The sequence below is a fragment of the Equus quagga genome, chromosome 2 (genome assembly GCF_021613505.1).
Source record: "Equus quagga isolate Etosha38 chromosome 2, UCLA_HA_Equagga_1.0, whole genome shotgun sequence".
Taxonomy (NCBI): Eukaryota; Metazoa; Chordata; class Mammalia; order Perissodactyla; family Equidae; genus Equus; species Equus quagga.
In genome coordinates this window covers 183,455,353-183,471,009 of record NC_060268.1, presented here as the reverse complement: position 1 = coordinate 183,471,009, position 15,657 = coordinate 183,455,353, and the positions used below count along the sequence as shown (strand labels likewise).

Below are 15,657 nucleotides of genomic sequence, written 5' to 3'. Positions count from 1 at the left end.
AACCCATTGGAAAATTATTAACTATTGATTAAATTGAATAGATATTGGCCTAGTCAGATTGTCTGTTTCTTCTTGTGTGAGTTTTAGCACATAGCGTCTTTCAAGGAATTGGTCCATTTCATGTAGGTTATCAAATTTGTGAGCCTAGAGTTGTTCATAACACCAAACAGACTTTTGAGTCCATAATCTGAAGCAGTGGGTTCAGATCAGATATTTAGAAGCCCTGAGAGGTAGGATTTTGGGCGTCCAAGGATGAAGCTATATGCATTAACAACAGATTTGGAGAGAACAAAGGCTCACCTGAGGCAGGTGAAATTCTCCGGGCTGGGAAGGAAAATGGTCTGAGAAGAGGGGGCCGCGTCTGACCGGGTGGGGTCTCTCAAGTGGCCCAGCCCAGCCTGCCCTCCTCCCTCCCTCATCCCCGCCTGGGCCCCAGCAAAGAGGGGACAACAGCAACGGAGCCCTCAAATGAGGTGTGGGGATGGTGCCGCTGGCTCTGGGGGCATGGCCCAGCGCCACCCAGACCCAAGTGGCTGCACCAGGGTGCGACATGAAGATCTGAACCACCCCATGAGCCAGGGGCCTGGGTGGTCTCGGAGAACAGGCATGTCTTCCTGCGGCCGTGAGAAGCGAGGGCACACTGGCATCACGGTTCTCGTCAAGGCCTGGTCACTCTCGGCGAGGGCAGCGGCTTCCTTTCACAGGCTGGATGGCCTGACTGTGTGTCATTCAGGGTGGAACGGTGTCTTCCTTGATCACTGCATGACTCTCAGAATCCCAGACGTCTCTGCACACACAGTAGGTGCTTATCAGTGTCTGTGGAACAGATGGACGATGCCAGCAGCTGGGTGAGAAGACACCAACCGTCCCAGCACATGAACACTGTGGCCCGTCAGCACGTGGCCCAGATGCAGCCAAGGCCGTCTCCGCAGCGGCAGCCCTCACGGCCCTGCCAGGCTCTGCTGGGCAGGAGCGTCAGGTGAGGACCCCACAGACACGTCCTGTCCCATCCACTGATAACGCAGAGACTGCTGCCGGGGACCGTCAGGTGGCGCAACGAACACATCTGAGGGCTCACACTCGCAGAAACATTTCCTTATCCTCCGACCAACCGAAATTCTGGAACGTCCCACGCTGTAGGCACACAAAACGCCTCCTCACAATTTTAGAGAATGCATGCTCTGCAAAGGCATAGCAAGTTCTCTTTGATTTTTAATAAAATAATTTGTTTTTAAATAGAGCCAACAAATACTTACAATTTCCAAGTCTTGTGTAGCCTTCCTTATTTCCTGGAGTGGGACCATCCCCCGAAACCTTTTCCTTCGTTCGTGCATTTGCTCTATGTGCTGCTTTAGCTTTTCTTCTAAATCCCCCTCTTGGGCGGCACTGAGAAAGCAAAGGGCAATAAGAGAATGATTTTACACTTTGAGCCTCAGCGATTTCAATTCCAAGAGGGGAGAAAGAGTTTTCCTTTTCTCCTCCAGAACAAATCACAGTCCTGGGGCTTGTATGCCCTCCCAATGCAGTGACAGCACAGCCATAAGAGGCCCCTGCTCCCTCGGGGCCCCAGCTCCCTCCAGGGCCCCGCTCCCTCCGGGCCCGCTCCCTCCGGGCCCCAGCTCCCTCCGGCCCCGCTCCCTCTGGGCCCCGCTCCCTCCGGCCCCGCTCCCTCCGGCCCCGCTCCCTCTGGGCCCAGCTCACGGACAGACCCCCAGCTGCCTCTCCCAGCCCTTCTCCTTAGCTTAAAAGCCACTGGAACACACACTCTCCTTTAGAAACTTCAAATTCATTTAAGATATTATTTAGGACACAGCATGTTGTGCTACACAAAGGAGAAGAGTGTGTCTTTGTTTTCCTATGAAATACACACTTTTCATGAGTCCTCAGAAGAGCACAGAATATTGTATAAAGTGAGGATTTTAGACCTACTTGTTCTGCTAGCATCAGGGATTTGGGTTCCTGTCCTTTGACTTTAAACATGATCACACTCAGATGGCAGAGAGACCCGAGAGCCTGCTGCAGCGTCTCACACCCCACAGACCCCCGTAGCGCCTCGGGCGTGGGGTGCCGAGGCGCGTCCATCCAGAGCACCAATGCTCCCGCCGCCCGGCCTCCCACCGCACTGCACCCAGCAGCAAGGTCTGTCTCTGTTTCGTTTGCTTTTCAGAATAACTGTTGCGGAGATAGCATGGCAGCCTCCCGCATCCTGCACAACAGGCCCCAGGGTCCGGCGCACTCTCGCCAAGTGCCGCAGACTCCTGTTATTAGTAAACTCATGCCTGCAGGGCAGCGGGCAGTCTGTGGATGGACGTGGGCTGCTGTGAGCTTTCTAAGGGCCCATCAGGGTGACCCAGATGCCCTGGGGGATGTGAGAGAACATGCAAACGCTGTCAATTTTAGTCTAAACCATCCCCAATGGCTGGGGGCTGATTCAATCTGCAGACCTGGAGTTTCTCCCAGAGCTCCTGGCCAAGAGGGGAATGATTCCCTGAGAAAAGAAGACCCCCTCGCTGCCCCATGCATTCCATCGCGACCTGCCTCCAGGCCTCTAGGACCTCAAGTGGTCTCCAGAGCTGCTACAATACACAGCGGGGGGCCGTGCAGCCAGGCAGCCGGCCGGTCCTCCCAGGAAAGGGCTGCGGGCCAGGAGCAGGTGCATCCCCCATGGCCCACAGCTCACTTTGGCTCTGGCTCTGAGCCCGGGGGAGCCTCCTCCACTGCATACCAGCAGGGGGCCTGGTGTGGGCAGGAGCAGGCCACAAAAGCAAGAAGGGCATAGCAGGGCCATGCCGAAGCCTCAGGGCTTCCTGGTGTCTCCGGGCTGCCTGAGAAGTGTGTGTGTGATGCAGAGGGGAGGAATCAGAGGGTGAAGTTTCTTGGCAAAATGCACAGACAGACACACACACACATACACGGAGGTTCAGTCTGGTGGGGGGTCTTTATAGACAAGGCCTCAGAGCAGCTGAGGAAGGATGGGCACGCTTAGCAGTAATTCCAGGGGTGCAGACGCTAGACCACTACCCACTGTGAACCCGGGAAAACCAAAGAAATGCTTGCTGATGAGGTTAAAGGGGTCACATGCCAGGACCCCAGAGCAGCTGCCACTCTGGGTGGGGAAAGGGCTTCTAGGGGCCGAGGGGACCTAAGTGGGAAGTGGCTATGGGGGCTCCCTGGGGGCAGGGACCACGCCTCTCCCACTCTCCATCTGTCCCTGAGCCTACCACATGCCTGGACTCCAGGAGGCACTCAGCAGGGGCTGGGGGGCAGGGAGCAAATGCACGTGGCAGCAGGGGACTGAGCCCCAGGAGTTCTGGAGCACAACCCATTACTAACCCCATTTCTTTACTTGCTGGCGATGATTTCTCTTTGCTTTGTCTCATTTTTCCAAATGAATTCTTTGGTATTTTCTCATTATCCATCAGATCTGTGGCAAAGGGAATCTTTGATGCCACCTAGGAAAACACAAGATGCTCTCAGGATCCAAGACAAGGCTGCTGTCAACACAAAGCGTCTTCCAGGAGCGTCACACAGTTTCACATCTGCGAGGGAGTCAATAACTGATATCTAGAGAATGCTGTTCTCACACCCAGGCCATCAGCCTGAGGCCTCGGCTCCCTCCTGCTCCCGCCTCAGGCTTGGCTGGACCTCTCTGCAGAGGCCTTCCCGGCCGGCCCAGGTGGAAAGGCAGAGCGCAGGGACACACGGCGTGCTGCCCCAGGTGACACCCACTCGGAATTCTGTCAGCACAACAGACAGAAAACACATGACCTACAATGGGCGCGAGTCCTTCAGAGAGATGGGACTGCATTCCTAAGCCACGAAGTTTCAAGCTGATACAGAATTGCTAACGCATGACTGACCGACAGGGAGAGAAAGCAGAAAGTCTTGTAGTCAGAAAGCTGCATTATAAACCCATCGGTCCTGGATCAACGACATGATGAAACGGCACAAACAAACTTTGAAAACTTACGAGAAATTCTTCAGTGCTGGTTTTTGATAAAAACCACTGCGATTCCACGTGAAAACACGCAACTTCCACACGTAAACAGGACACAGTTAGAGCTCAGCTGCACCCCATTAACCAGCCCTACCCCGCCCCCAAGGCGGCGAGCAGCCACTGCCGGCTCCAGGGGTCCCAGAGCTCCGGATGGCAGGTCTCAAAGACGTCAACAGCCCCCTGCTATGGCCCAGGGTCTCCTAAACAACATTTTCTTGACCCCACCCCCAGAAGGCCTCGAGAGCCAAGCACGGCTGAGGCTGTGGGTCATGGGACTTGCTGGGCGTGGGCGGTGGCCAGGAGGCAGCCGGCGGGGAGAAGGGTGACGGCGGGGCAGAGGGCGACAGGATAAAGGCTGACCTGTTCTGGAAAGCTCTCTGTAAGAATCCACAGACTGCTTACATTTATTGCGTAACAACAAATTCCTTAAAACTTCTACAGCATTGCACAAACTGGGCTCACACAGCACCACAGATGCTGGAAAGCTCGCTGTTCCTGGGGCCTGTGACATCACACCAGGTTTCTGCTCGCCTGGACCCGGCGTGTCTCAGCCACAGAGTGCCATCCTCCAACTCCAGCCTGCCTCCCTCTCCCCTGCTCCCTAGCTACTGGCTGTGCCTTCTGGAATCTTCCTTTCCCCTCCGTCCTTCTTGGGTCACACCTGGGTGTCAGGTCAGAGCTCTGGGCTCTCCTACACGGTGTCCTGACCAGTTGCTGCACCACCCCCAACCTTGGCTCCCCCTATCACTGGTCTGTGCTCTCAGCCGGGTGAGCTTTGATAAAACGCCCCTTTGGGCTTGGCCCCGGGCTGCCGAGGGATCTCCCATAACCCCATGCCTGGTGCACAAGCCTGAGAACCAGACTGACCCCCTCCTACCTCAGGGAGCTTTACACCTGTGGGTGCGTGTGTGTATACTTGCGTGTGTGTCTGCCTGTGTGTGTTGGGACAGTATAGCTGCTATGAAAGGAGAGAGGGTGCACCTCTCAGGGCATCTGGAAGCCGGACAGCGGGAGGGACAGGGCAAGTGTGAGTGCAGGGAGGAGGCTGGGTGGCCTCCTGGGGGGGTTGAACCTCCTCCCAGGGGCTCCTCCAGCTGGAGTCTGGTGGCGTCAATGCAAGTGCTTACCAAGACTGTCTGGAACTGTCTTATCTGTCAGGTCACCTCTACACGGATTACCAGGGCAGGACCTTGTCTTTCCGTGTCATCAGTGCCACTCTAGCACATGCCTGACTCTTAAGAGGGGTTTAACACCTGGGAAGTGTGGGAGGGAGGGGGCACGGGGAAAGGGAGAGGACAGAGGGAGAGGGAGAGGGGAGGCAGAGGAGGGAGGAGGGAAAGAGGGGGGAGAGCAAGGGGGAGCAGGCATGGCCTTCCAACCCTCCCTTGGCCCCACGCCCACTACGCTGCCAGGCTGCGGACACAGCAGAATTACAACTATCTGCTGACTGTCAGAGCTGCACGCTTCCAGTTAATCAGGACTCTCCCAAACATTATTCCCACAGAAGAAAGGAACAAATGCTAAACCCAGCAGGTGTTTTTTTTTAAGTCAGACATTTCATTTTGTTTTTAAAAATATTAAAAGTATGATTTGGAAAGGAGCCAGCCCAGCCATATTTTACTATTACTAGAAAATAAGAGGAGGGAGATCCACCCAATACCCAGTCTAACGAGACAGCAAAGCAGCACACACACGGAGCAGGAGGGGGGAGCAGTGCCCTTCCGCCCCCAGGACCGCCCTGCACCGAGTGCGCCCTGCGTCCCCCCCCGCCCCTCTGCAGGAGGCCCTCGGACAGGACAGAAGCCATGTGGCCCTTTCCTACTGGGGACACACAGATGGTCTTCATTTATTCATGTCCGCCCTGCAGACGACACTGAAACGCTCAGATGCGTCTTTGCATATAGACGCTTACGGTCTGGCTGCTTCTGTTTCTGTAAGATGCTCTACTCAAGTGTTCACAGAAAGGTGTGTTCTCAATAGACCTTTTGCAGGAAGCTGAAGCGGCCGTGGCAGCAGCAACTGGGAGCATTCCCCTCACAGCCTTCCCGCCCCGTGTCACCCTCACTCCTCTTGGCCACCCTAGCAGGTGACACCGCGCCTCCTGAGCGGGTGGGGCCCTGTCACTATTTGTCGCATTTGGGCCTCCCTGTCTGTGAACCGCCTGTCACACTCTTTGCCCATTTTCCCACTGGATTCTTTAACTTTTAAAAATCTACTTATAATCCTTCTTCATATTTTAGGTAGTAATCTTTTGTCACAAACGTCACAAATATGTCTTTTGACTTTGATTACAGTATTTAGGCCATATGACATATTTCAGTTTTATGAAGTAAAATTTTTCTACTCTTAGTTCAGAGCTCCTGGATTTCCCAGTTTACTTAGAGGTGACTCGGTTTCCTTGAAAGCTGCTGCGGCTCTGACATCACTAACAGTAAAGGAACATGAAAGCTCGCAGAGAAGACAGCTTCAGGGTCTGGAACACCTTTAGGAGAACAAGCCATTCTAATTCTGTCCCCCTAGACAGATTTCTCTAGTCAGAACCACGTGTCACGTGAACGAACAGATCCCGTGGGAAAGGCCACAGTCCCAGGGGCCCTCTCACCTGTCACTCTGAGGACCTGGCGGCCGAGCGAAGCCCAGCCAGGCCGGGGGCTGGGGGGCTATCACAGCAGGCCAGAACTGGGCAGGCAACCTCAGCCAGCAGGCAGGGCCCAGTGACTCCAACCGCACCTGAATTGGAAGGTTTCCAATGCTGGAAATCAGGGCGTCCCACCATGACCTTCCACTAGGACTATATGGTCCCTCTTTTTTTTTCAAAGTTAACAAACCACTCCTCATTTGGACGGACAAAGGCAACTTGGGAAGTGTTAGGTGGCAGAAGAATTCGATCACAAAGATTCCCGATAGGAGACGGACCTCAGGAGGCTAAGAAGCAGGCACAAGCATGCGAGAAGCAGCACCTGCACGTCCCAGCGTCCTCCCAAGGGATGCACCAGCCTCGGGGCGAAGACGGCGCCTCTCCAGGGAGGGACCAAGGTCCGCCGACGCCACATCCCGTGACGTGCTACACAGACAGACGCGGCTTCACTTCTGTGCTCTTCCAGCCCTGAATGCAAGACCTCAGCCCGATCGTGAGAAGCATCAGACAAGTAACTGAGATGAATGAGACGGCCGACAAAATAACTGGTCAGTACACGTCAAAACTGCAAGGCCAGGGTGGACAGCCTGCGGGACACTGTGGGGACATGGCAGCCAAGCGCTGGGGACCCTGGAGCAAAGAAGGACGTCAGTGAGAACATGGTGAGTCCAGCGTTCCTGTCGTCACAGCACCATCCCACTGTCAGGCCCGGGCCCGAGCATGTCTGTGGTGGCGGAAGATGTGAAGACAGGCGAGCTGGGCAGGGGCACACGGAGACCACGCGCTCTCGGCAACCTTTCTCTAAATTTAAAGTTAGTTCAAAATAAAGTTACAAGAAAAACAGACCCCTGGGCTGTCCAAGTGGCTGCCTACCCACCTGCTCACCCTGCTGTGAGATGGAGGCCCCGTGGCTCAGGGTGCCTTCCCCCACTTCGGGGGCCTAGAGGCAATCCCCGGCCTTGTGGGGTCACACACAGTGAACATTTCCTCACAGAACTGAGAAACCATGGTGACCGAGTTCAAAGGCACCCTGCCCACTGCTCCCAGGGCACAGGCCAGCAGGTGCGGTCCAGGCCTCCGTGCCTGTCTGGGCTGAGACCCCTAGACGGTTCAGGAGGAAAAAGGGAAAAGGGGCTACCCTCAGGTCAACCTGTGCACCACACAACGGGGGAGCTGGTGACCCCAGTGTTTGCCACCATCCTTGGGAACGGAGGGGACAGGCCGCTGAGCCACTGCTTCATGGCTTCCAAGGTGACCAGCCTCCCAGGGCTGAGACCAAGGGCAAGGAGACCCTGTGGCACCTCAACTCCAGGTGTTTGCTTCCTCAGTTTCTCCCACCCCGTCCCGCCTTCCTCATGGGAGACCCGACTCCTCAGATAGAAAGGAAACACCGGTCAGAAGGCAGAGAGGTGGTGGTCGAGGGTGCAGACACAGACCCTCCCATCTATGGAGGTCCCACCAGCCCTACAGTCACACGTCGGTCTGCAGGCAGATCGCTGACTCTCTGGGTCGCAGCCTGTTACTTCAGGAAGCAGGGGCATCTGCAGACCCCTCTGCCCCACGTGACTGAACAGGACTCGTGAGCACGGTGTCCTCCGTGGAGCTGTCCACACCGTGGTCCCACTGCTGTTAGGCCCCCGCCCACCCGCATACCAGCGTCCTCTGTGGGGGCAGGAGCTCGCTCAGCTCCTCCTTCTTCCTCTTCATCAGCTGGGTGTGCTCTCTCCACTCCTGCAGCACTCTCCTATCCCTGGGGAAAACACGTCACAGTGTCACTGTCACAGTCAGCAGCAGCTTCAAGCAGAGCTCACGAGGACTTCACTGCTGCTCATAAAGCTTCCCACAAAAGCCCTTCACCCCTGGTCCCTGCGTCCAGAGGGGAGACGCCAGCTGGACACAAGAACACTGAGGGCAGGTTCCGATGAGCATGTTTGGGCAGAGCTGGGTACTCGGATCCTGGCCCAAGGCTCTCTGTGGGGGGTGGGGCAAGGCAGCCCTCCTCGAGCCCCACTGGGTGAGGCATCAGGAGGCAGCTGGGCTGGGGCTGTGGCCAGAGCTGGGGCACCAGGCCCTCAGCATCCATGGTCTACGTCAGGTCTGAAAGAGCATCACTGACGGGCCAACTTCCTTCCAGAAACTTGCATTTCACTTTAGAGAGCGAGTGTCCCGTGTTCCCACCCCCTCCTGTGGCATCACCACGCGTGGGCACCCCCTCCTGTGGCATCGCTGCACGAGGGCACCCCCTCCTGTGGCATCGCCGCATGCGGGCACCCCCTCCTGTGGCATCACCACGCGCGGGCACCCCCTCCTGTGGCATCGCTGTACGAGGGCACCCCCTCCTGTGGCATTGTTACACCATGGGCACCGTCTCACCCGCCGCATGGTCAGCCCCCTGCAGCAATACATGAGGGGATGCTCTGCCCACAGTGTTGAGGCTGGGCCAGGCTCTGGCACCATAATGCTTGCGGAATTCCTCAATGGAACGTGTGGCTGTGGTTATGGCTTTGGGGATGGGGTGAGGTCCCTGTGAATCCTCCAGGGGCCCAGGGCTCCACCCACCATGCACTCTGGGTTCTGGAAGCCACCTTTCCAGTCCAGGTCTCCACCTGGCTGTTTGAGTCAACGCCTGGATCTTCCGTTAGATTTCTGTAGTCAGCACCCCTCCCCATCCCGCCCCCAAGTCTGGCCCCCTCATCTCCCCGCTCAGCTGACAGCTCCGTCCTTGGCCCAGATCCTTGGCCGCCATCCAAGACTCGCCCTGGCCTCTCCAGCCCTGGGCTCTTCCACCCTCAGGGCCACAGTCCCGGGCCCACCTGGCTGTGCCGGCCGCCTTGCTGCGGGGGGCCTCCATCCTGCCCTCAGCGCTACGGGATGCGGGACTTTTAGGCGCCGCGGAACTTGGCTCCATCCTCCCCAGGCTCCTACCCTGACCCATAGGCTTTGCTGTTTCTGGCAGCTGTGTGTTGCTATTTCAGAGCCCCATGAGGGCCAGCTGGCCTCCTCCGCACCTCTGCAGAGGACTCCTCACCTGCGAACTGCTTCCTGCCCTGCCTGGCTGGTTCCTGAGCCCCCAGCCCCAAGCCGAGCTCGTGCCCCCGTTCTCCTCCACCCAGCACTCCTCACGTGGAGTCATGACTTGGTGACACGTCACCCTGGGCTGTGCTCCTGGGCACAAGGCTCCATCTCAGTCTCCACCACCTCGTGGTGAAAGGGGACAGGAGGGACCCACTCCCACTCCTTGAGAGGCATGGGGTGAAGTTCTTGGGAGCTACAGGTGCACAGATAACCAGGGGCAGGACCAGGGTCCAGGGGCTGTGATGGGAGAGGAAGCCACGGCACAGGACTCCGCAAGCTGTCACCAAGGAGGCCACAGAACGACGTCTCAGGGTCCCAGGCAGAGAAACTAAGGAGACAGCTCGCGCCTGCCCTTTGTATCAAGAGCTTCCTGCAGTGAAGGTGTGCAGCATCCCGAGCACCACAGGGCCTGACTGCGCCGTATGAGGATGCGCGCTCCTGCCTGCTGCACCTGCAGCGGCCTGGGCTGCTCCGAGTGTCCACCCCCAGCCAGGCGCCCACCTGTGCCACCTCTCCCTGCATCGCCCCGATCGGGGGCCTGGCCAAGATGGAGGGGAAGGTGGCAGTGGAGGGAGAGCGGGACGCACATGCGAATGCGAGGAGCAGCACAGCCGTGGAGGCGGAAGCACTTGTCTAAAGAGTTGCGCAGGGCAGGGCCATGGGGCCAGTCTCAGAACATGACACCAGGAGACAGGCAGAGCCAGGAGACATGGCGTGCCGGACCAGCTCTGAGGGTCTAACATCACCCATCCTTCCACTGAAGGGAAAGAAACTCGACTGGACAATTCTGTCTTGGGGTCGAGGGGATAAGCAGTGGACAGCAAAAACACGTGTTCTGTGGACAGTCTGCATCTGCCAGGGTCCCAAGAGAAAACACGTTCATGTGGGATGATCTCAGGAGGGTTTATTTACAAAGGGACTATTCACAGGGGAGGGCAGTGCAGGGCCTGCTGGGAATATCAGGCTGTAGCCCCTCCCAGCCCCCAGGACTGGGGGAGGGGAGGAATGGTTGCCAGCACCAGGAGAGGAAATCATAGAGCCACAATGTGAGGGACTCCGCCAGCACCGGGCAGCCCTCGTGGGGAGGGGCGGGGGAGTAAAGACTCTGCCCTCCCTCTGCCCCTTCTCTCCCACCTCCGGCTGGGGCCCCACTGGCCAAACCCAACCAGAAGGTGAGGGCCAACGGGGTACTGTGGACACTGTCCATGCTGACTGACCTCCTGGGGCCCAGAGCACAGCAGAGATGGGCAGTCGGCAGAGCTGGAGGACAGAGACAGTGAGGAGAGGGTCGACCACAGCCAGCAACAGGCCCAACGAGGCAGGGGCAAGAGTGAACTTTATTGACGAGCATGTTATTTTTAAATAACTTTCCTTAGAACAGACCTGTAAGCCAGGTGATTGAAGGGAGAGGAGGGCGGATAAAGGAAGAACAAGAAATCAGAGGAAACATGAGAGCAGGAAGGTGGATGAGAAGGAATGGCCTGTGCAGCCGTGCCCACGCCCGCCCAGAACGGCCTCACGCACACCAGGTGCCGCAAACCCGACAAGAAGCAGCAGGCCACCATCCAGACGAAGCAAAAAGCAGACCCCGCTCAGCCGGGCACTGAGCCCCGCATCCAAGCCTACCCCCGACCCCAGCCAGCGGCTGTGGCGCCAGAGCTCACCTTCTCCGCTGCTCCATCAGGGCGTGCTTCTCCCTGAGCTCCCGGAGGGCCGCAGCCCGGCTCTCCTCCAGCCTCCTTGCCCCAATCACTGCCTGGTGCGACAACGGGAGGGCAGGCAGGATGCTCCTGAAGGAGGGGGTCTTCCTTCTAGAATTACACAAGCTTTTTAGCCGAATGTCGAACAAAACCCTGCAAGGAACACTCACACCTGCAGGACAGGGTTAGAGAACAAACACCCAGAACATGGAGGGTGCACAGTGGAACAACTGACGGCTACAGACACAGTGGCCAGGAAATCGGCCCCCTGGGCCACTGCCGGGCCAGCAAGTGCAGGGCAGGGCTGGGGGCCGCGTGTGGGGCCCCAGCCTCACGGTGCCAGCCCTCCATTCCCACCTCCAGGCCACCAATCGGACCCCCAAAGGCCATGAGCCAGATCTAAATCTGAAAGACAGGACGAAACTGTCAAGTGCCCTGAAAAGGCTGACCATAAGCTATTCGGATAAATTATCCTTGTCCACGACAGAATTAAGAGAATGAATGGAGGGAGGGAGGAAGAGGTTCCTAAATAGCAGTGGCCTTAGAACATTCCTGTCCTTAGATGTACGACTGTGGACTGAGGACATCACGGCAGCCTCAGAGGCGACGCCAGGCTGCACCGCGAACCACACTGCAGGCTCCCAGCTCTTCAAGGTTACAATCGGCTAATGATATGTTAACATATGTTTATTTTGAAAATTTTCAAACTTACAGAACAGGTGAGAGAACAGTGCAGCAGACACCTGAGTGTTCTCCACTTGGCCCTGGGCACGGCCCTGTCACACTCACTTCTCCCGGCCGCCCCACAGTCTCACCACCACAGGCGCCCCGCACACGTGCTCTGCCGCCGCAGGGCAAGCTGTGCGGCGCCACAAACCAGAGTAACCGCTAAGAGCCAATTTCTGTCCCCACGGCATGATACCCACCCCGTCGAATGTATGATCTACATTCACATTTTGTTTGACCACATTCTCTCTCTCTCTCGTGTTCATCCATATGTGCGTGCACATCACACACACCACACACACACACAAGTTGAGTTTTTCTCTGGGGTAAGCTCCTCCTTGGAGGCTGTGTTCTGGGTAACTTCAACCCTGAACCAGGGCTGGCATCCGCTACATAATAACTGATGGCAATGCAGGCACACATCTACCTGATGTTTTAAAAAAAAATCACAAAAAATATCACAACTTTGCGAAGATCAAGAAAATGCACCTTTCCTTTCAAATCGTACCTGAAAGCGTGTCTTCGGCTGGAACGCTCTTTCTCCCTGGTGTTCAACGCTGCGTTGAGGTTGGGAGGCAATTCCATTGGTAAGAGCTGGTTTTCAAGAACTTCTGCTTGTTCGTTCTCCACAATCTCCTGCCGCAGCTTCCAGAAGCGCCTGATCTCCTCCTCACTCGGCCAGTCTTCTGAGGAGTCGGTGGACTTTCTGAGCTCAGTCAGGTCTAGTTTTTCAACAGGCGGGAAAAAGTCTGCCTTTTCTTTCAACGTGGTCCCCTTTCCATCCTGAGAGGTAATGGCTTCCCTGTCAGGCACACGGTCTTCGGATAAATCCAACAAGGGATGAGGCAGCTCACTTACGTTCATCTTTTTAACTTGTGAAATTGCTAGCAGAAAAAATGCTGTGTTAGTGCACTGTGCTCTGACACGGCCCCTGAGACTCAGGGAGTCAGAGGGGGGGGGTGGGCGGCTCCCGCCGCAGGGAGGGCCAGGGGTGGGGGTGGGGGTGACCGGCTCCCTCTGCCCTAGGCCCTCACACTCCATACAAATCCATATAAATCAAGATACTTTTCTGCTTCCCCCAGGTCTTTTAGTATCTTTATTCTAATTGATTTTTTGCCCATGTACCTGTTGTTTTTGTTTGGCAATGCTTTTGTTGACTAAACACTTTTATTTTTGGCTCTAGGTAAATTATTTGAGAGAAAACTGCCCTGAAACGCATTCATCCACTATTTGTGCCGGGTCCCAGACCAGGCGTTGGAGCTGTGGTGCCTCCTGACCCGATGAGGCCTCTGCTCCAGCAGGACACAGATTGGGACCACTCACAGGGCGGGGCACGCCCACCACACCGGGCACGGCATCCTTGCCACGCATTCCAGACTTGTGGGCCCTGTGTGTTCTTCAGCAAATTTCATACAGCTTTGCCCACTGCACGTTCCTTCTTGTAAAAAGCGAATTCATTTTCAGCCCTCCAAGCCTAATTTATTTAGCTACTTTCTACCTTTTTTCCAGTCAATTACACATCTATATATTTCAACCAATGCAGCCTTCTTTGTAAAAAAACAAATGAAAATTGCAATGAGGTTGAAAGATGATGAGAAAGAATGTTGATAATCTTAATGTTAATTACACATTAAAATATTAAATTCTAAAAAATGTTTTTCAGTGTCAGTGGTTTGCAATTTTTCTTTTAAGCAAAAGCTTTTCTCTAGACACAACGTCAGGGAGGAGCGCTCGCAACATGAGACAGGTGACAGCTCTGGTGTTAAATGCCGTCCTTACTGCACACGCCCAGCACCACCCCAGGGCCCGGGCTCTTCTGTACCACCACCGAGTGTGACCCGAGCTGGCGCCACACCAGACACGGCACAGGACAGTGCGCTCCTGATGGCTACATGCTCTCCACCGCTACACGCTCCAGCCGGTGTCTTTGAAGAAAAATAGTTTACAAAATGGGCAAAGATATGCTTTTAAAAGTCCTAAGGAATTGTAAAAGTCCCCCAAAGTACAAGTGACTAGAAATAAGCATATCTGACCAATTTGCTTGCAGACACTCAACTGCGAGCCAAACTGAAACTACGGACATATCGCCAAACAAGAGGACTGGAAATGCCAGCAAAACTCGTTTGTAAAGTCAAGCAAAAGGGCAAAATGTAAAAAACGTACATAACTGCTGAAAATTCACCCTACATAGCACAAGAAACATTAATACATGAAAAAAGAGTCAAGAAATACTTACTTTTGACCAATTACTTGATGTATCTTTAACTTTTATTTTGCAAGAACAGCACAGAGAAGTCGGAGCCCCGCCTGTGCCACAGCTTTAGCGCCCTGCCCCGAGTGCCCTCTCTCCCCTTTCTCACCCTGTGTCTGCATGTCTAGCAGTGTTCTTTTCTAAAACGTCTGCAAGCGATGTTCAGATGTCAGGCCCCTTACCCTCAGATCAAGAACACACAGCACAAAACCACAGTCCAGCCACCAAAACCAGGACCGTGACGCTGACAGCTTCTGTTATCAAACCTGCAGACCTTACTCACATCTGCCAACTGTCCCAATAATGTCCTCTGTCATTCATTCCTGGCCCAGGATCCAATCTGGATGGAGCACACTCTGTTTCCTGATTCCCTAGCCTCTTTCAATGGGAACACTCCCTCACCGTTCCCTCTCTTGAAGAGCACAGACCGTCTTGCGATCGTTCTTGTGTTGGGGTCTGCCTGTGTTTCCTCGTGCCCCCTGCATCCCAGCCCCCGAGCTGCTGCCCCAAGGTTCTGCCCATTCTGACCTCACACAGCCCAGCAGTTGCTGTGTCCATGCCCTCACTTCTTGTCTCTCCTCAGCCATCCCACAGGCTCACCGACCCCCAGTTTCCTGCCAGGCACCTCCAGGGCATTAGTCCAATGGCTACTTTCCTTTTCTGTCCTCATTTACAGGACTTTTAGGCAGCATCTGATGCCAGTGCATTTGCCCCCACCTCCTCCACATGTGTGCCCCCACCTGCCTCACCACTTGCTCCCACCTCCCTCCTCCCCCACCATCTACCCCCCAACACGCCTCCCAGGCCCGTGCAGCATCACCCCCCTGGGTCTGCCCCATCTCCACTGAGGCCCCTCTCTGTCCCTCTGCTGCTCTTCCTCCTCTGTCCACTTCCCACTGTCCGAGGGCCCCCGGTTCTGACTGAAGCCCCCACACGGCCCTCCAGACAATGTCCTCCAGCCCTCCCTTCATGGGACATGTAGCACCCATGACACCTCATCTACATTGCAAGCCCCTCTCTCCCATTTCACTGGATTCCAGGCTCTGACGGCCAAGAAGGCTGCTCACCACCTCATCTCTGCTGTGCACACAGTCAGCATCCAGAGTCCGCATGGCCACCAGGGCGCCCGTATCAGCCAGCTGGTTCTGCACCAGGGCAGCCCCTCTCTGAGCAAGGCCCCACCATCCACTCAACTGCTCAAGTCAGGGCCCCGAGTCCTCCTAGACTGTCTCTGTCCCTCCGTCCCAACATCCCGTCCACCAGTGAGGCT

General features: G+C 55.8%; 1 protein-coding gene across 3 annotated transcripts in view; it reads right to left on the bottom strand.

The window, feature by feature from the left end:
• Positions 1-15,657, bottom strand: part of LRRC27 (leucine rich repeat containing 27) — a 44,798-nt gene that overhangs the window by 9,700 nt on the left and 19,441 nt on the right. The window contains exons 6-11 of one of the 3 annotated variants that reach the window (XR_006887687.1): positions 12,645-13,020; positions 11,375-11,521; positions 8,289-8,385; positions 6,958-7,265; positions 6,600-6,727; positions 3,336-3,452 (exon numbers count right to left, since the gene is read on the bottom strand). Coding sequence is in view for 1 of the 3 variants with exons in the window: in XM_046655228.1 (XP_046511184.1) it covers positions 1,257-1,386; positions 3,334-3,452; positions 8,289-8,385; positions 11,375-11,521; positions 12,645-13,020 (869 nt within the window). In the remaining 2 variants the exon portion in view is untranslated. Of the gene's footprint in view, positions 1-1,256; positions 1,387-3,333; positions 3,453-6,599; positions 6,728-6,957; positions 7,266-8,288; positions 8,386-11,374; positions 11,522-12,644; positions 13,021-15,657 lie in introns of those variants that run through there. The other 2 variants (XM_046655228.1, XR_006887688.1) reach the window with 2 other exon arrangements.